General features: G+C 40.1%; 1 protein-coding gene across 1 annotated transcript; it reads left to right on the forward strand.

Annotated features, from left to right (window-relative positions):
* The first annotated feature begins 1,428 nt into the window (after positions 1-1,428).
* On the forward strand, positions 1,429-20,436 carry LOC134660957 (tyrosine-protein phosphatase non-receptor type 61F-like). The gene is made up of 9 exons (XM_063516846.1): positions 1,429-1,760; positions 1,834-1,995; positions 7,920-8,068; positions 9,832-9,945; positions 11,333-11,558; positions 14,923-15,072; positions 17,312-17,450; positions 18,315-18,435; positions 20,225-20,436. Exons 1-9 carry the CDS (start codon positions 1,674-1,676, stop codon positions 20,412-20,414), a joined length of 1,338 nt encoding a protein of 445 aa, XP_063372916.1. The 5' UTR covers positions 1,429-1,673; the 3' UTR covers positions 20,415-20,436.
* The last annotated feature ends 1,300 nt before the right edge of the window (positions 20,437-21,736 follow it).

Below are 21,736 nucleotides of genomic sequence, written 5' to 3' on the forward strand. Positions count from 1 at the left end.
GGGGAGTTATTAAGAGCATTTGTATTTTCAGAGGTCAAGTTTACAATGGGATTCGGTTTTTTTATTGGCTGTTGATAAATGGTATCATTCTCTTTTAATTTTGCTTCAGCAACGCAAACACAATCTGTATTTTTATTTTTGGTTGAACCAGATTTGCGTTTTCTTTTATTACAGTTTGTACACATTCGTGAAAGAATTTTTCTTTTTAAAGTTACATCCGAGGTATTTGATACTGACGCATCAGTATCCATCGATGATTCCATCGCAGAAATTAAAATATCTATTGAAGTTTTCGACCCTGAGGGAATCGTTCCCCCAGGGTCAGGGGGCTGGCTATCCCCGTCCCCCATAAAAAACTACATATAATTAGCACTTACCTCTATATTTACACCAAACTACTAAATAATATTAAAAACTAAGTCTAAATCTACAAATATATACACTAAATACAGACTCCAATCCTTTAAAAATACAATTTCAAAACTTTAGTTACGAAAACCGCGTCCGCCGCGCCCGAAGTTTCCCGCCCTTCTTTCATCAAATCTTTTTAGCTAGTATGATAGCATTGCTGTCACAAACATGTCACAAAGACAAATGGCACTTTACTCTATATTCGTTATGGTAGCCCATAATGTACAGCCAATATAACGTTCAGTCCAATAATGTCACTTTTATCAGAGTCCTTTTTACAAGCTTTTATTTAACTTGCATTGTAACTATGTTTGTACAACTTAAATTTGACCCACTTCCCGACTTCCAATGAAGCTAAAAATTTGCATACGTATGTAAGTCGGATGACAATGCAATATTATGGTACCATCGAACTGATGATGGAGACAGGAGGTGGACAGGAACTCTGAAATAAAACAACGAAACGTAATTGTGTTTGGGGTTTTTAGAATTCTCTCGATGAGTATTAGTTACCTGTGAAAGAAAAGTACAGTCAGCGATAAAAGCTTGTACCAAAATCTATCTTCTGAGTCTGAATCTGCTTCTGAGTAACTTTTGCATATAGATAGGCGAATAGAAAAACGAAGGAACGAAATGGAATATTGCTCATATAGAAATTTAGTGTTTGCCTTTATTTACATTTTGAAAAACAAAAATATGATAAAGTTGGTTAAAAAAATCAAAAATCAATATCCTAAATATAGTTTGTCAACTATATGTTGTTTTTAATTTTTATATTATAGTTGGTCAAACCAAATTGTCAGTAAATAAGAACAAAAAAAACTATACTCATCCATTTCTTTTGGGTGCTAGTACTAGTGTAAGACAAAGATAGTATGATTCTCTCAGTCTGTTTGAAATTAGACAGTCCTTTGACAAACTATATCCAACTGTATCTATGTGTGCATGACTTAGCTGAGCATTAACTCAGGACTCGAGAAAAGTTTGTCATTGGTCATGTCAGCAAAAAGACTGTTCGTCTAGCTCTCACTTATAAAGGGAAGGCCGCTTGTATATAGTGCTCGCTCGGTTATCGTCCGCTGTTAACCGAGAACTTCGCAGGTCTAATGCGAAGCAAATTTATGTTTATTTAGTTCGATCCGTACGGTAAATAAGTGTAGATATCGCGCTCGGTTCGCTATTCACCGGAGCAGCACCGCACGCGGCGTCCGGGTCTCACTTTGTTTCCGTGCTATACGTGTTTGAAATGATATAGTTCCACAATGAACGGGGATAGTATTACTGTTAGCGGTGTGGAGGCCGAATATACGGACATTGCGAACAAAAATGCGTGGGCTCTCGTTTATCAGGTAAGTTGGCGGCATCGGGAAATTGCCACGACGCTAGTGTTTGATAATGATAACCAATGGTGGTGTTTTGCAGAAAATCGGCCGGAAGTGTCACGCGTACCCATACACATGCACCGAGGCGAAGAAGTTGGAGAATAAGCCGCTGAATCGGTACCGGGATGTGAACCCGTACGACCACAGCCGCGTCATCCTCAAGCGATGCGAGAGGGACTACATCAACGCAAACTTAGTCAAGGTAGGTCGCGGAATTCTGTTCCAAATTCAAATTTGGTTTATGCGCTGTAGTTTTTGCGTGCTATTTAACATTTTAATTAAGTTCATAGACAATGATTAATTAAATGTTCTGCTTTTTTCAATGATTTCTTTTAATGATACATCTCTTGAATATGGATGCTAGAAAACTCAAAAGTGTGATTTCATAAGTAACAACATAATTGAATAAGGGGATGTGTAGTTTTATGTTCCTGTTACCAATTACAGAGTCTGTCTTGAGCTCTGATATACAAGCATTTCAAATTTTAAAAACATGTACATCCAGGTCTTTAAGACTCTCCATAGTTATTTCCAAGACACCTAATATTGTTGATTGCCTGTAATAGTTATTTTCGATACAAGTGCGAAAAAGAGGAAATTCGAAACGAGTGGCGATAAATTAAAACACGACCGAAGGGAGTGTTTTAAATCGACACGAGATGCGAATTACCTATTCGCACGTGTATCGAACAACGTTTTACAGTACATATGGCACTTTAAAGTTTCGACATACGCACGAAAAGTGCTATTTTACGCACTAGTGCGGAAAAGTAGCCCCATATGTACTGTAAAGGTTATTTTTCTATTGGCCTGAATTTGAGGGAGTTGAGGGGTACAATACTTCTTTTAAGTGACAGCCACTATTAAAAATATTTATTCCATACAGAGGCTCAAAAAATCTAAACCTGCGTTTAGAATTTAGATACTAGCCTCTGCCCACAACATTCTCGGGTCTCAAACTATGTCCTCACCAAATTTCGTCTCAATTGCTTCAGCAGTTTAAGGATGAAGAGGTCACAGAAAGACAGAATCACTTTTGCATTTATAATATGATTAGGTAAGGTAAACAAACGTACTACTAGTGCTCGACATGCTAATGCCCAATAGATGACGTGCGCGGTTTTACTTAACAATAGACAAAGGATTAGCCTTTCGGGGCCAGTTACAAATCGAAAGACTATACATATGTGAGTGAGGAATGTGTTGTGGGGTACGAATTGAGCGAAAAACATTAAGGCAAAGCGTATGCTGAGACGCAGGCGACGCAGTTCACGCAGCGGAGATTTTGTAAAGTTTGAACGTCCTTTAGCGATGCAGCCTGCAGCATAGTGTTCCATACTTTTCAAAATCTGCTCTGCGCTGCGTGAACTGCGTCGCCTGCGTTTCTGCATACGCTTAGCCTACAAAGAAGCGCTACGCACCATCGCTATACATGCTCGCACCGCTCAGCTGCCTCGCACGTCTGTGGTGGAAACATTTACATCGTTCCAAATCCTCGCTCCGCTCAGGTTAGGTACCCCGCACAGTTTTGGTGGAAACGCACCGCGTTTAACGCAGCGTTTAGCTCATAAAACAGCCCCGGGCTTAAATGGATGTTCGCCTTAAGGAACAATTTGCACATTTAGCTAGAATTTCTTAAGAGGATATGGGAGCTGAGATTTCAATATTTCAGGTAAATATACCCGTCTCGCTAACAGAAGCGGCTCCTAAATCCTGAATAAGAATCTCAAAAAAACGAGTTTTCGTACTCGACTGTTTCCTCCTCCAAAACTTAATCAAATGTAACGAAATTTTGAGATCTAAACGGTAATGAAATTATCTGTGTCGGAAAGTTTTGCTTTTTAGGCTAATTGATGTCAGTTTTGAATGCCATGTTTTTCTTTGCGGCCTAGTAAATTAGGCCATTCTTGCGAATATTTGAAGTGCTAGCGCCTTAAAAAACAAAAATATAAAAAAAAGCAAAACAGTCTGACACAGATATTAATAATAATCTGTGTTAAAAAAAATCATTGCTCTAGCTTCAAAAACCACGGAGGAAACAGTCGATTACTCGACTCTTCTCGTTTGTATGAAGAAATGACCACTCCTGTTACCTCTTAATTTTTTATTTATGAGTTTTTAATTGAGTGTTAAATATTTATTATGTTTTGCCTCTTAATTGATTGGTATTTGAAATTAATTTGCGAAGTTTTTTATTAAATTCTCTCCCACGCTTCACCCACGCACGGGCTTGGCCACGTAACCCGCCAATTATTCGAGCCTGTGATATAATTTCTTATAAAACATACAATTGGGAAACATACAGCACATAATAACACAACAAGGTAAAATATGTAGTTAGATACACATGTGTAACTACTTTTAAGTTATTTCGATTTTACTGAACTGTGACGCGGTGGGCAAAGTTATGTTAAAGGGCAAAGTTTTATACTTTTACGGTACGTATCGTGTGTGTAAGTTCCTACTTAGCTTATTCGGGTATCAACATCGGCGTCAGCACGAACTTTCAACAACAACTTAGCCCCCCAGAACAAATAATAAAACGATTTCACTTTATTGTCTGTCCGGTTTTCTAAGATCAAGTAACCCTTAGTGACTGATTGACTGACCAGGGGCCCGTTTCTCAAAAGCTTGTAACTTGTAATACAAGTGGAAGAATTACAAGCACAGACCAAGAATCCGCGCTCGCGCTTGACAGACAGCTTAAGTGTGCGAAAGGGAAGCCATCACGTATATGAACATCCCTTGAGTGCGAAAGAGTCAGACTACCAATGAGAAAACGTAACCACTTTTGAGTTTGACGACGGCCGCTGACGGCCAAGAGCGTATCACGGTAATTTTCAAATTGAAAAATATACACGGATTAGGACGAAAAGTATTAAATAAAGTAATTCAGTGAAGATGGTGTCTTGTAGTGTGCCGGGTTGCAGTGTCACAGGGCCAAATAATCCAAGCAAATACTCATTTCAGAGGATTTATGATATTCCGAGCGAAATTTTCATAACGATATTTTGTCAAATTAACAGCGTAAAAAGTGTAAGAAGCCGGTTTATACAGTTTATTATAAGTTTTTCTTCCTTTGTGTGTTAGTATTTTATCATATTAGTCTATAATTTAAAACATTTTTTGTAAAAACATAATCTGTTACTTTACGCTAGGGCTTGACAAAATGTTCATATGACAGTATCGATAACCTGTCAGTATATTAATAGCTATATATAGCTGGTCAACCAAATCTTGTCAGTATGAAAAGGCGAGAAATTCAAATTTTCTATGGGACGATATCCCTTCGCGCCTACATTTTTCAAATTTGCCGCCTTTTTCTACTGTCGAGATCTGGTTGACCAAGTATAATTATTTCTTCACAAGACATCATTAAGATATTAGCTTTTATAACCGACTTGAAATAATAACGAATGTTATACCTTTTTGAAGGTGCTCATGTTTAGCAATAAATTAAAACTTCACTTTCCAACACAGTAAGAATTACATTAAGATAAATCTGCAAGGATTTTGATAGCACACGCAGTGCAAGTGTTATTTATACGTCTTAATGTCGTAGAATTTTAACGTTTAAAATAACAAATTTGAAAATGTAGTCGATAAAGCAATCAAACATCGACAGATTATTAATATGTTGTAACTTGACATCACTATTTTTGATCTCACATAGACAATTTACGCACACACTTTCATTTCATTTTTGGTCACACTTTTGAAGATTGACAGTTGTTCTTGTTCATCTAATTCTATGATTACAAGTTACAAGCTTTTGAGAAACGGGCCCCAGTCCGCCGGACCGGCCGGACGATATCGGCCTGTCAGTCAAACGCAAAAGGTGACAGTTCCGAACAACTACTAGAAATCGGACGAAATAACTGTAACACACAGGATAAAAATTAGAAATTTATTCATTAGTAGTTAGTATATTTAGTTTTAATTCCATATTTAGTTATATACCTACTTAACCAGTCTACATCGTGGTTGCGCTTTGCTCCTTATTCTATAGTAATAAGGTGTTCAAATGTGGCTTTGTTGTTGAATTTGCTTTTTTAATTTTTGCATGTGGTGTTTACCAGTAATTAGTTATACATTCAGCATGTTATTTAAGTTTGTATTGATGTACTTAAGCCTCAATGTAATAACTGTTGGTGAACCTTAAAATAAAATAAAAAATAAATAAAAAATAAAATAAAAGATACCTCAAAAGAAAAACTGGCTTACAAATATTTATCCTTGTAATTATTTACTAGGAATTTACATTAGCCTACTTTCCTGTAGGTACCTATGCTAAGTTGGTCCGCTGGTGGCTGGTAAGTTGTCCTGATCCGCGAACATGTCCCACTCCGAGCCCGTTCTCTTCTCCGCCTTGTGACCTCTGTCTTCCTCTTTCTTATCTTCTTTAGGCTTGTCTTCCTTCTCTTTCTGTTCCGGTTTCGGTTCCGGCGTGCCGGGTTCAGGGTCGGGTTTGGGGTCGGGTTTGGGCGGCGTCGTGTGGGGTTCGGGATCTTTCTCTTGTTTTTCGTCTTTGGCGCCACCTAGCTTCTGTAATAGGGATGACACATGTTGAATTTTATAACAAAATCTAGTAAATTAGATAGCAAATGAGCAATTTATCACAACAATGTGGATATTTAAATAAAATATGGAACTCTTACAAAAATACAGGACCTGAAAGTTTCAAAATTGAAGTTGTTTTTTAACTTCCAAAAACGATAAAAGTAAGGGTACCATTCGATTCCTTACATTTTATCCAAAAAAATATTGTATAGTAACCCTATACATAAACGCAATCAATATTTCACCGACAAAAACGCAATTTTCTTGCAAGAAGAACTACAAGATGGGCTCTCAGAGACCTTGACGTCACGTTCACTTATCGTTTTGTTAAGGTCGTTTCGCGAGTGAAGTGCGACTGTCGGCCTTTGACTACAATTTCTGACTTTTGTGTTACTTTAATGCAATGGGGTCCCATATAGACATTTGATCCTAAAAACAAACCCGATCGATTGATACCATAAATGATTATATGAATTAGTCATGTAGCCTATTGTTAAACGAATTCAATTAATCTGGAATCTTCCATTTTTTGACGCGAGGCTTAAAAGGCAAACCTACGCAGCCGTAATTAAAAAAAAACAACAATTCTTTCTTTTTTGTAACCATAAATAAAATGTATAATTTGTATAACCTCCATAAAGTTATAGTTTTAACCTTGGTCAAGATATTAAGCATCAGTTATAATGGTCTCATGTGGAATGTTTGAAAGGCGGTTATAAGTTGTAACGTAGTGTGGTTATATTCTCTTTGGGTGGTTGCATAAAGCCGATTTGTAATAAGTATCTTAAATAATATTAATTACGTAATGTGCTTATTATAGCACCGGTATCGTAATGTATATAGCTCCAAATGTACTGTAACGTTTGTACTATGTATAAGCAGTAATTTTTGTTACCTTCTACAAATAATATGTTCTAATGATGTGCATATTTATTCCATCGAAGAGTTCCTTTTGCCACCTTCCGACTGCATCATCAGATCAGCTATTATTGTTCTGTCATCGGAAGTACGCGCGGAATATGATACCAGATAATGATTCAAATTTAAGTTACAACATTCGAAGCACACACACACACACACACACACACACACACACACACACACACACACACACACAAATGTATATAAATACACGGTGTTTTTTTAATGTCCGTTAATTTCAAGTTTGCATTCCTGACTTTTTAAAATTAATTAATTAATTTCAAAAGACTAGTGCCCTGTCTATCAAAAGCTTGTAACTTGTAATACAAGTGGAAGTCCCTTTCTAACAAAAGCTGTCAAAAACTGACTTCCACTTGTATTACAAGCCAAGTTACAAGCTTTTGATAAACAGGGCATAGGTAGGTACGTATACAATATTTTCTCCAAACTGTGTCTCAGTCTTTGCTAGCAAATAGTGCGCTCTCAATGTTATATGTACTTTCTTGTTATAACTACATACAGAGTACAGAACAAACTGTAGGTATACTTAGGTTTATGTTAGTTTAAGGCATAGTCAAGTTACAGACTAGACTAATGATTATGTGCACCAAATGGGACCCCACCGTCAGCAATGTGTCGTTCCAGATGGAGCGAGCCAACCGCAAGTACATCCTGACCCAGGGCCCTCTCGCGTTCACCGTCGGCCACTTCTGGCTGATGGTGTGGGAGCAGAAGTCCCGCGCCATCCTCATGCTGAACAAGATCATTGAGAAGAACGAGACCAAGTGCCACTGGTATACATTTTGACTATTAAGTCTTCGTAAACAAAACTATAATCGCACACTCGCTCGCGACTCAACTATAATGAGCTCATTACGAAACACTTTAGTGTACTATAATGAATTTATTTTAATTTGACCAATCGCGTTTCGCCGCGGTGTAGAGGACAAAACCAACAGAATAGAACAAAATACGTCAACGAGCCGCTTTTTTCAGTAAATAATCACCTATATCTGTTTAATCTATATAGTAGAAAAAGTATTATTTTAGTTGACTCACAGAAAAATAATTGAGTAAAGTAGTGATATCACGCTTTTCAATTTCCAACCTTACTTAGGCCTCGCAGCAAGCTTCGTGGCCTAAACACTGTACCATCGCCCACACTGTTAACTGTACATCAGTGGACCTTATGCCTTCTGTAATAAGGCCCACCGATGTACAGTTAGGAGTGTTACTGTTTGTACTCGACTGAAAAGCTGTGTATACATGTCTTATATCGCGGCTATAAAATACTAATTTGCTCTAATCGTGCTTCATGTTGTAATCCATATCCGTTGTTTTGTTATGTATAGTTTTTTAGCATTAGAATTATTTTTTAAAGTGTTTTTCAATATTTTTAATAAAAAGAGACATCAAGATTGTTTACCTTCACAATCTTGACGTGTCTTTTTATTAGAAATATTGAAAAACGCTTTAAAAAATTAAATGAAATCAAAATAATGTAAAAGATCGTATAATATATTGATTTATAATTCTAACATATTTGCTGTGACTCATTTTTAAATGGTGATTTTTAATAAAACACATGTCAAGATCGCTTACCTTCTTTCTAATGCTAAAAAAAACGAACCATACCTAGTTACTAAACAGGCAATGTAACACCAGTTCCAAAGACATAAAATATGTAACTCCGTATAAGATGAATAAAGTCTAAGGAAAAAACGTGCCTCGGAAATCAAGAAAAAGTCATTCTCGGATAGATGGCGTACACACCTTTGACCTATGCTCGGCTAGATGGCGTTTACGACACCGTTTCCTATTTAACAATTTTAACACGATGTCAGTGAAAGAACATGGGTTTAATAAAATCATTTATCCATATATGTATATACATTTTTTTGATAGTTTTATACATTTTCATTTTGAGTTTTAATCGTGTGTCGATAGATGGCAGTAAATTTACGATGACTTCAAAATGTAGTATGACAGGAGCCCTCTATACTATCTATTATCTTTGACCAGTTCTTGCGGTAGAGCTTTAGTCCTGAAGCTAGCATAGTTAAAGCCAGGGCTGCCAGTACATAATTTTTGATTATACGATCCAGTGCTTGCAATTATACGATATTCGATTGCATTACGAGAACACAATTTAAAAAAAAACGATTAGTATTAAATCGATATTTTGAAAAACTGGGGTCTTACCGCGAAGGCCGAAATTCGCAAATTGCGGGGGTCTTTCTCTTTTACTCCTATGAAGGCGTAATAAGAGTGACAGAGAGGGACGCCCGCAATTTGCGATCTTCGATTTTTGCAATTATAGCGTTGATGTACGGTTCCATTAAATTTTATAACAGAATTGACACACTGTTTTTGAAGTATTGTCAGTAGTTTGACATCGGTTTTTTTTCGTATCCAATTATATTTACCGATTGACCACCTATACGTAATAGATACGAAAAAAAAACCATTATACGAATTTCGTATCCAATTCTACGATCTGGCAGCCCTGGTTAAAGCTGCATGCGGTTTCCGACTGATATTGTGATGGCCATCACAGGTACTGGCCTCGGGCCGTCGGTGAAGAGAGCAAGCTGGTGCTCAAGGACGTGCAGCTGACGGTGCAGCAGACACAGGAGGAGGACTTCAACTACTACTCCACCAGGGTGTTCAGGTGAACAATAGGCTACACGACACATTATTATTAACTGGCGACCCGCCACGGGTTAACAAATTATACATAAACCTTCCTCTTGAATCACTCTATCTATTAGAAAAAACCGGCCAAGTGCGAGTCGGACTCGCGCACGGAGGGTTCCGCACCATCAACAAAAAATAGAGCAAAACAAGCAAAAAACGGTCACCCATCCAAGTACTGACCCCGCGCGACGTTGCTTAACTTCGGTCAAAAATCACGTTTGTTGTATGGGAGCCCCACTTAAATCTTTATTTTATTCTGTTTTTAGTATTTGTTGTTATAGCGGCAACAGAAATACATCATCTGTGAAAATTTCAACTGTCTAGCTATCACGGTTCGTGAGATACAGACGGACGGACGGACGGACGGACAGCGGAGTTTTAGTAATAGGGTCCCGTTTTTACCCTTTGGGTACGGAACCCTAAAACCGCATCAAAATCCGTTGCGTAGTTTTAAAGATCTAAGCATACAGACAGACAGCGGCAAGCGATTTTGTTTCATACTAAGCCAAATAGCGCTATCTCATAAGAAAATTCACTGCTAACTTATACTTTAGTTTCTATAGCTGATAGTTTGATATATTCCCTATCACCGAATAACTTGTTGCTTCTCGCAAACCGCGGGACCAATGCGCGTTAGATTATACATACTGTACCATAAACTGTTTTTTGACAAGTTTTCACAGACAATAAAATATGACATTGATACATCAAGGCGGTTTGTTTACAAAGGGCCTATCGGGAAACGCGAAATAGAAACTCAGCTATCTGCCTCTTTATCGCTCGAATATGCAAGAGTGATAGAGAGGTTACATAACAAAATTTTCGACTCTCTCGTTTGCGGTCGACCCTCTTGTGACTTATTGTAGGGCTGGCGCCCTCCTACGCAGAGTTTCGCGTAATATTCCCTATTTAAACCAGGGATGTTGCGAACATCCGCATCCGCATCCGCAACCGCGGAACTTCCGCATTATTTTCAACATCCGCATCCGCATAAAATCGATGCGGATTTAATGCGGATGCGGATGTGGAACAGTTTGGTACAGGAACGTCTTAGCATCGGCGTAAGTGCTAGACTGCTAGGTAATTTAGTCATTAGCCAAAAAAACCTATTAGAAATTAGCAGTCAAGCGTGAGTGGGACTTAATGTAGGGAACCCTTGGAACGCGAGTCCGACTCGCACTTTGCCGGTTTTTTGAAATAAAAATGACTAAATTGTAATATTTGACGTTTTTTATGTACCTATCTTGACATCCGCATCCGCATCCGCGGATGTGAGCCGTTAAAAATCCGCATCCGCATCCGCGGATGTCAAAAAATCGGCATCCGCAACATCGCTGATTTAAACGAACTCTTTTTGCCAGGATCGTGGACCTGGAAACCAGCGAGTCTCGCGAAGTGATCCAGTTCCACTACACAACCTGGCCCGACTTCGGCGTCCCGCAGTCCCCGCACGCGTTTCTAGAGTTCCTCCGGCGCGTGCGGGCGTCGGGCGCGCTGGACGCGGACGCGGGGCCCGCGGTGGTGCACTGCAGTGCGGGGATCGGCCGCTCCGGGACCTTCTGCCTGGTGGACTCGTGCCTTGTCATTGTAAGTGTAGTGGCGAGGCCGAGAGGCCGGCGTTGGTGAATTTGAACGCGGGAATTGGGCGCTCCGGGACCTTCTGTCTGGTGGACTCGTGCCTTGTCATTGTAAGTGTAGTGGCGAGGCCGAGAGGCCGGCGTTGGTGAATTTGAACGCGGGAATTGGGCGTTCCGGGACCTTCTGTCTGGTGGACTCGTGCCTTGTCATTGTAAGTGTAGTGGCGAGGCCGAGAGGCCGACGTTGGTGAATTTAAGCGCGGGAATTGGGCGTTCCGGGACCTTCTGTCTGGTGGACTCGTGCCTTGTCATTGTAAGTGTAGTGGCGAGGCCGGGAGGCGGACGTTGTTGAATTTAATCGCGGGAATTGGGCGTTCCGGGACCTTCTGTCTGGTGGACTCGTGCCTTGTCATTGTAAGTGTAGTGGCGAGGCCGAGAGGCCGACGTTGGTGAATTTAAGCGCGGGAATTGGGCGTTCCGGGACCTTCTGTCTGGTGGACTCGTGCCTTGTCATTGTAAGTGTAGTGGCGAGGCCGAGAGGCGGACGTTGGTGAATTTAAGCGCGGGAATTGGGCGTTCCGGGACCTTCTGTCTGGTGGACTCGTGCCTTGTCATAGCCTCCTAAGTCTCGAGTTCCTTTTAAAAGGCCAAAATAAAATCGAAATTGTACTATAATGGAATTAAAGAAGGTTCCACATTCCAAACTGAGGATAGTGGCGAGTTTTGTCCATGTATCTCAAAGTATTTGACTTCTAAATGCTATTCTGTTAACCCTTTTAACGCCACGTCATGCACAATGGTTGATATTGGACTGTACAGTACAGATGTAGTGCATAATTTGTTTTCCGTCGCATTTTCACGGACACATACGTACGTGTCTTGCTATTTCAGTCAGTCTCGGCATAGAGAAAAAAATACATAGATTGCTCACTCCATACATCAGTTTTAGTACCAAAAAGACTATTAGCATCTAGCATCGAGTAGCGGAACTATCAGTACTGCTACTTGACAATAGATGTAGCACCGACCGGAAAGTCTTATGCTGTTGAGATAAGACTTTCCGGTCGGTGCTACATCTATTGTCAAGTAGCAGTACTGAGAGTTCCGCTACTCGATGCTAGATGTAGACACTGAAATTAATAGTCTGAACTGATGTATGGAGTGAGCACACTTGTCTTACTTATTTCTCTATGGTCTCGGTACAAAAAGTACTGAGGTTGACTGAAGTAGCATGACAAATACGAACGTTTCGAAAACAATATGCACTACATCAGCGGGCGCAGCATGGTTCCATTTTTATCGCCTGTCACTATACTTGTTAGAACGTGACAGGCATGGTGACAAGCGATAAAAATGCGACCGTGCTACCGCCGCTGTAGCCGCGCGCGTCAATCGACGTCTTTGGCGGTCAAAAGGTTAATTGTTTTAGTAGTAGTATATGTATATATGGACTTATCACAGGACATAACACGCTAAACAAACACCTACACAATATGGGTAAAACGGACAGCCCCTTGTGCAGAGCATAGGGCTTCCAATACCGGGATCCCGGTATTTCGGGATCCCGTCTTTTTAAACGCATTTTTCAATACCGGTATTTTTAAAGGCAATACCGGGATCCCGGTATTTAAAAAAATGAGGGATATGCGCAGTATAAACCCTTTAAATCCATTATATTTGGCTGTATCAAAAAGCTTACTAAACGTCAGACGCATCTAGAGTTAGACCAAGAAAAGTCTGCAAAAATTTTGATAGCACGCGCAGTGCAAGTGTTATATTAAACGTCAAACTTCTGTGAAATTATGACGTACAAATAACACTTGCACTGCGTACTGCGTATGCTATCAAAATCGTTGCAGACTTTACTTGGTCCAACTCTAACTGGTCTAGCCCGCATTTTATTATTGAAACAAGATCGTTGCCTAATGCGTCAGATAAATATTTGGTGGTTGGTGGTGGATGAATCCTGGAGTTATGTGAGTGATGAATATGATGATAGTGACATTAACGTTAACATCATTAGTTCTTATAATTTTATCAAATAATAAAACGAAAGAGCAAGGATAACTGTAATAATGGCAAACCGATTTGACGGAAATTTGAAAAAATGTTGCCTGGTTGGTTAAGTTGGACTACAAATGTGACTGGTGAGGTGAAGTCAACAAATTGGATCAAATTATTGCCAACCTGGAGTGTGAAATAAAATTATTGCAGATTTATTTATTCGTATGGCAAAAAAAAAAAAAAACTACAATCGTTCGTTTTATGATATAGCTAACAGGTATATATACATTATAGTAGTACGCCCAATTGCTGGATCCATTGGGTGACATTGTTGTCTAGGTTGAACAAGTCCACCGGGTTGCCCTGGTATTTGGTGAGTGGGCATTCGCGGATAATATGGTCCATACTCTGCACAGCAGCTCCGCACTCGCATGCTGGCGACTCTCTCCAGCCACATCTGTGCAGAAACTCTCGACTCCTACCCGAACCCGTTCGTAGACGATTTAACTGGCACCAACTTCGTCTGGGTAGTGAGAAACCTGCAGGTTTTTCTATAGGGTTGATGTTTGTCCCTAGGTTGGTGGGCAAGTTCTCGTTCCATTCTTGGGTCCATCTCTCATTAACATTGAAGGAGGTGTTTAAGAGTATCGAGGCAGTCTTATGTGGCGGTTGGCGTGATTTCAGTCGGTTGGGTGGAGGGTTCTTGAACTCTTCGTAGGCGGGTAGATTTGGTTTCGCCAGGATCTTCTGAGCTTCTCGAGCCAGAGCATGTTGCCTTCTTAAGTGCGGAGGAGCTATATGGCTCAGTACAGGTAGCCACTCTATAGGGGTGCTCTTGATGGTTCCTGTTACGCATCTCATAGCTTGTCGCAGTTGCACATCTACCCGATTCTACATTATTGCAGATGGCGGCATTGATTGTTTATTGTTGTAATAGCTTTTAGGACATATCTGGTATTCCAGTGAGCCTTTCAAATTCCCCTTTTTAATAAAACTATATATTTTTAAGCGATTCATATCCAATACCGGGATCCCGGGATCCCGGTATTGATGAAGACAGTTTCGGTATTAATACCGGTATTGTGAGAAGTCCGGTATTTGGAAGCCCTAGCAGAGCATGCATGGAAGAAGAGGAAACAACAAAACACATACTCCTAGACTGCAAACAGGTAGAAACATACAGGAACAAATACCTAGGAACTCCGAGCACACTAAAAGAGGCAGTCAGCAACCTGAAAACACTAGAATAGAGAGGTTAGAGTAGCGCCACCTCGTTTCACGCAAAATAGGCACAATGGTTGTCGATTTGCGGAAAATGCCCAGAAACACTAACTAGTATATGAATTTGTAATCGTGTCCGTTGTTTACAGATCGAGAACGAGGGCATAGAGAGCCTGAGCGTCCAGGAGGTCCTGCTGGAGATGCGCAAGGACCGCATGGGGCTCATCCAGACCCCGGAGCAGCTGCGCTTCTCCTACCAGGCCATCATAGAGGGCGCCAAGCGGCTGGACCCTAACTACGTCAGTTATACTTATATTATAGGGTATTTCCCTACTATAGTTCGTTTTTTAGGGTTCCGTACCCAAAGGGTAAAAACGGGACCCTATTACTAAGACTCCGCTGTCCGTCCGTCCGTCCGTCCGTCTGTCACCAGGCTGTATCTCACGAACCGTGATAGCTAGACAGTTGAAATTTTCACAGATGATGTATTTCTGTTGCCGCTATAACAACAAATACTAAAAACAGAATAAAATAAAGATTTAAGTGGGGCTCTCATACAACAAACGTGATTTTTGACCGAAGTTAAGCAACGTCGGGCGGGGTCAGTACTTGGATGGGTGATCGTTTTTTTTGCTTGTTTTGCTCTATTTTTTGTTGATGGTGCGGAACCTTCCGTGCGCGAGTCCGACTCGCACTTTGCCGGTTTTTTTAGCATTAGAAAGAACTTGAAAGAAGGTAAGCGATTTTGACATGTCTTTTAATTGAAAACCACTTTTTTTAAATCAATAACTATTACTTATAAAAGCAGAAGACTATAAAAGACCGTATTAGATTCGTAATTGTTACATATTTACCGTAACTTATTTTTAAAATGTGTTTTTCAATTAAAAGACACATCAAGATTGTTTACCTTATTTCTAATGCTAAAAAAAACGAACTTTAGTCCAATCAGTTTCTTTTTTAGAAATGTCGTCAAAACGATCTGCTAATATGGAATTTATATGAAACATTACATCGTGACGTCACGGTCAACTCACCTACTTTTTATATTTCAATCCGATTTATGAAATAGAACTTGTGTTTAAAAATAACTGCTATCTATGTTTTTCTAATAATTATCTGGTGCTTTATTTCATGCATGGTGTGAAATATTTTATTTTAAATACGGTCAAATACCCTATTGTCTGACTAGCGACCCGCCCCGGCTTCGCGCGGGTTAACAAATTATACACCTAGACTTTCCTCAAGAATCACTCTTGATAGGTGAAAACCGCATGAAAACACTTTCAGTAGCTTTTGAGTTTATAACATACAAACAGACGGACGCGGCGGGGGACTTTGTTTTATAAGGTGTAGTGATATACGTAGTTAAATCTTGACCTTTTGACCGCCTTCGACAGCCGGGACTTACGCGGGACTCGGTCAAGTTCAATTTGGCTTAAATAATGGTCTGGCGTCCGGGGCATAGCGTATAGGGATGATGACACATGTTTAATTTTCTAACAAAATCTAGTAAATCAGATAGCAAATGAGCAATTTATCACAACAATGTGGATATTAAAATAAAATACGACAATGTTACAAAAATACAGGACCTGAAAGTTTCAAAATTTAAGTTTTTTTTTAACTGCCAAAAACGATAAAAGTAAGGGTACCATTCGATTCCTTACATTTTATCCAAAAAAATATTGTATAGCAACTATATACATAAACGCAATATTTCACGGACAAAAACGCAATTTTCTTGTTTTGCACATACTACAAGATGGGATCTCAGTGACCTTGACGTCACGTTCCCTTATCGTTTTGTTGAGGGCGTTTCGCGAGTGAAGTGCGACTGTCGGACTTTGACTACAATTTTTGACTTTTGTGTTGCTTTAATGCAATGGGTCCCATATATACATTTGATCCTAAAAACAAACCCGAACGATTGATACCATAAATGAAAATTAGTCATGTAGCCTATTCCTTCGCCGTCTGGCGTTCAAAAGGTTAAGGTTGTTTTAGTTTAAGACCCCATGGGGCTCATTGTTACACTTAACTGCGCCTTACATTAACACACCATCATGGGTACTAATCATTTTAAAAAGTTACTTAACTTTATACAGAACGTATGAGTGTTGGGTCACGTCCGTGTAAGATAAAAAAAACCGGCCAAGTGCGAGTCGGACTTGCGCACCATCAACAAAAAATAGAGCAAAACAAGCAAAAAAACGGTCACCCATCCAAGTACTGACCCCGCCCGACGTTGCTTAACTTCGGTCAAAAATCACGTTTGTTGTATGGGAGCCCCACTTAAATCTTTATTTTATTCTGTTTTTAGTATTTGTTGTTATAACGGCAACAGAAATACATCATCTGTGAAAATTTCAACTGTCTAGCTATCACGGTTCGTGAGATACAGCCTGGTGACAGACGGACGGACGGACGGACGGACGGACAGCGGAGTCTTAGTAATAGGGTCCCGTTTTTACCCTTTGGGTACGGAACCTTAAAAACTGGGACGTTTTTAAATAAATTCCATACCTATTTTTTCAGAAGGAACCTCAAATGGAGGAGAGCATATACTCGTCCGTGGCCGAGGAGGAGGAGCCCCCCCCGCCCCCGCCGCGCGGCGAGAGCCTCTCCGCGGCCCCCAAGAGGCCCCTCCCCTCCATACCCAACAGTGCCTCGCTTGGTGAGCACAACATGGCTATACTGTAGATACTGTAGATAAACTACAACGCGTATAGGGATGACACATGTTGAATTTTATAACAAAATGTAAAATAGCAAACGAGCAATTTATCACAATAATGTGGATATTAAAATAAAAATATTGAAAAATCGCAAAAATACAGGACCTGAAAGTTTCAAAATTTAAGTTTTTTTTTTAACTTTTAAAAACGATAAAAGTAAGGGTACAATTCGATTCCTTACATTTCATCCAAAAAATATTGTATAACAACTATACAGGGTGGATTTTCTTTTTGGGTCAGTGAGGGCAGCTACCAGATCCCGTGCTGCTACGAGAAAACGGTCTAAGAAGACCTCCCTCGATTTCAAATTAATGAAGATTGGCTTTTACAGATTTTGGAAAAAACATACAGGGTGCGAGAAAAAGGTCATTTTTGATAAACTTTTTTTTTGATGCCAATCGATCCCATTCCTATTAAGGATCAAAAGCTTGTATGGAACCAAAAAAAAAATTCCGGCTAGAAAAGCCACAAATCGAGGAAAACTTTTCCCATACAATTTGTATGAAAATAAAAACTTTTATTTTTCACATGCTGTTATTGTATGCCAATCGATTCCATTCCTATCCAGTATCAATAGTTTCCTAGGGGTCAACTTACGGTAAAGTACTAAAAAGCCACAAATTAATAAAAACTTTTTCCGTACATTTACTATGGGGAAAATGTGCAATTTCTGACTTTTGTGTTACTTTAATGCAATGGGTCCCATATAGATATTTGATCCTAAAAACAAACCCGATCGATTGATGCCATAAATGAAAATTAGTCATGTAGCCTATTGTATATATGTTATAATATGTTCACAGGCGACATGCACCAGTTCACCGCGGAGGCATCGTCGGACGACAGCCTGCCTGCCTCGCCCGCGCCGGGCGCCTCGCCCGCCTCGTCCGCCGACGACGAGGACGAGCCGCCTCCGCCCGACAGGTGAGTACAGGAAATCTAAGGAAACTGAGGGACACTTGCAGCATACTACTAACCCGGGGTTAACTGGTTACTTGAGGTTAAAGGTTGAGCCTAACAAAACATAACCCAATTTGTTTCATACAAAGGAGAACTAAGGGCCACCCCACATCTGGCGTCAGAGTTGTAGACGCCGACGAGACGCCGACGCTCGAAAGACGCTAGATGTGGGGTGGCCCTTAGTGTACAAAAATATATAATTAGTTGTATTCGGTTACTTTCGAATCACTGCCGAATGTGGATTAACTGCGAAAATCCGTCGTAATTTTTTTAAGTGTCAGAAACCATTTTCGGAATCATCCGACATTCGGTAGTGATTATAATTTGCTCGAATACATTTTACGTGCTTCTCTTAAAAGGCGGGTCCACGCTGAATTTTAATACATTCTGTTATAGTTTACTATTGCGTGTCGTAAGAAATAGTGACATATTCCGTTTTTTTTAGCGTTAGAAAGAAGGTAAGCGATCTTGACATGTTTGTTTATTAAAAAACACTTTTTTAAATGAGTCGCACCAAATATGTAATTTTTTTTAAATCATATACGATTATTTACATTATTTTGCTTTCATCACTACATAGTATATAAAACAATGTCGCTTCCCGCTATCTATCTGTCCCTATGTGTGCTTAGATCTTTAAAACTACGCAACGGATTTTGATGCGGTTTTTTAAATAGATAGAGTGATTCAAGAGGAAGGTTTGTGTATAATATAATCATGTGTAACTAATATAAACTAATTTTTATAAAGCGTTTTTAGGGTTCCGTAGCCAAATGGCAAAAAACGGAACCCTTATAGATTCGTCATGTCTGTCTGTCTGTCCGTCTGTCCGTCTGTCCGTCTGTCCGTCTGTCCGTCTGTCTGTCCGTCCGTATGTCACAGCCACTTTTCTCCGAAACTATAAGAACTATACTGTTGAAACTTGGTAAGTAGATGTATTCTGTGAACCGCATTAAGATTTTCACACAAAAATAGAAAAAAAAAACAATAAATTTTTGGGGTTCCCCATACTTCGAACTGAAACTCAAAAAATTTTTTTTCATCTAACCCATACGTGTGGGGTATCTATGGATAGGTCTTCAAAAATGATATTGAGGTTTCTAATATCATTTTTTTCTAAACTGAATAGTTTGCGCGAGAGACACTTCCAAAGTGGTAAAATGTGTGTCCCCCCCCCTGTAACTTCTAAAATAAGAGAATGATAAAACTAAAAAAAATATATGATGTACATTACCATGTAAACTTCCACCGAAAATTGGTTTGAACGAGATCTAGCAAGTAGTTTTTTTTTAATACGTCATAAATCGCCTAAATACGGAACCCTTCATGGGCGAGTCCGACTCGCACTTGGCCGCTTTTTCGATTTAAATACACGTCAAGATTGTTTACCTCTTTTCTAATGCTAATTAACGAACTATAGCGGCGATAAGACCGCCTGTTGTTACCTCTATTGTCTTTGTTTATGTTATTGTACATTTATTGTAAACTACGGTATCGTCTTGGGTCGTCCCATTCGTTTTTCGTCAATTTCTTAAATTAGTCCTATTCTGCTTTCGTCACTCATTCTACATTGAAAGCCACCGACTATTGTGACGAATGTAGAATGAGTGACGAAAGCAGAATAGGACTAATTTAAGAACTTGACGAAAAACGAATGGGACGACCCAAGACTATACCTAAACTACGTGTATGTGAGGTGTGCAATAAAGAGTATTGTATTGTATAGCGGCTTAACGTTGCAATTGTATTCCAGCGTGGAGCCGGGCGCGGAGCTGCGCCGGCGCCGCACGCGCGAGCTCGCCGAGCGCGTGTCCGCCATCAAGCGGCGCGCGCGCGACGCCGAGCGCTGGCACGACCTCAAGAGGTCCTTGTACAAACCGCTTACCATCACCTTCGGCGTCATACTGGCCGGCATTGTCATCTATGCTTACGTTAAACACTAGACATGACCGATACATGTCCAACACTGGGCCGGCACGTGTCCATTACGCCACCACGTCAATAACTAGACTTATACGCCTCAAACACACCGGTGGTACGCTTGCTTCAAATAAGCACTAGACATGTCTAATACTAACACGTCACACTACAACGGTGAGTGATGGCGCGACGTTAAGAGGGTCCTTATGCAAACCGCTTACCACCAACGTCGGCGACATACACTCGCCGGCATTGTGCCGGAAACTGAGACCGAACCTGTCCTATACTGGTCATCTCTATATGTGACAAGTTGTGTCTAGTGTTGTCATTAGCCTACATCGAAAACTAGACTATACACAGACACGTCTAGCCCCGGGCCCGGAGACGTCCTGACGTTAAGCACTAGGTTATTAACTACGTAATACAGGTTTCATGCATGTGTCAAAAACTGGTTCCATTCTCATCCCCACGTCGATATAATAATTTTTAAAGGTGCCACGAATATTCGGCAACTATTCGGTATTCGGCCACTTTGCCGAATATTCGGTATTCGGCCGCATGTTGCCTACTATATCTATTGCACATACATACGAGGGGCGGCTGAAAAGTTCGCGGCCTTAGAAAAAAAATGAAAGAGAGTATTAAAATAAATGTTTTTATTTTTCAATATAGTCCCCATGGAGTGATAAGCACTTTTCGCTTCGAGCAAACAATGCTTTAATACCGCCGAAAAAATAATCTTTTTCCTTCGCTTCAAAATGGCTCTCTATCGCAGCCTTGATCTGATTGTCATCGGTAAACCGGCGACCACGTAAGTCTATTTTCAAATTTGAAAAAAGGAAATAGTCGCTCGGAGCCAGGTCTGGACTGTAGGGTGGATGATTGATTTCTCCAAAACCAGTGTCTTTTAGTGCCTGCCTAGCAACACGGGAAGTGTGAACTGGTGCGTTGTCCTGTAAAAACAACACTCCATGGCTAAGTTTCCCACGTCGCTTCTGGACGACTGCGTCACGTGCTTGAATCAATAAATTTGCATAATAATGACCGTTCATTGTGGTCCCTTTTGGCAAATAATCAACTAATAAAACTCCTTCACTGTCCCAAAACACGGTCGCCATAAGCTTCGAAGCTGACTTTTCCACTTTAAATTTCTTTGGTGCCCTCTCGCCCTTTTTTAACCATTGCATAGACTCTTGTTTTGATTCTGGATCGTATTGGCGAACCCACGTTTCATCTACGGTTACGATTCGGTTGCAAATTTCGTCCAGATTCCCTTCAGCTAGATCCAAAAATTCTTTGCAACTTTTACGTCGCCGTTCTTTGTCAAGCGGTGTCAGCATTTTTG

Source organism: Cydia amplana, chromosome Z, assembly GCF_948474715.1.
Source record: "Cydia amplana chromosome Z, ilCydAmpl1.1, whole genome shotgun sequence".
In the NCBI taxonomy this organism is placed as follows: Eukaryota; Metazoa; Arthropoda; class Insecta; order Lepidoptera; family Tortricidae; genus Cydia; species Cydia amplana.

Coding starts and splice junctions, on each gene's coding strand:
- LOC134660957 (XM_063516846.1), top strand. CDS start 1,674: ATGAACGGGGATAGTATTACTGTTAGCGGTGTGGAGGCCGAATATACG. Junction 15,073..17,311: donor AGCGGCTGGACCCTAACTAC/GTCAGTTATACT, acceptor CTATTTTTTCAG/AAGGAACCTCAAATGGAGGA. Junction 18,436..20,224: donor GAGCCGCCTCCGCCCGACAG/GTGAGTACAGGA, acceptor ATTGTATTCCAG/CGTGGAGCCGGGCGCGGAGC.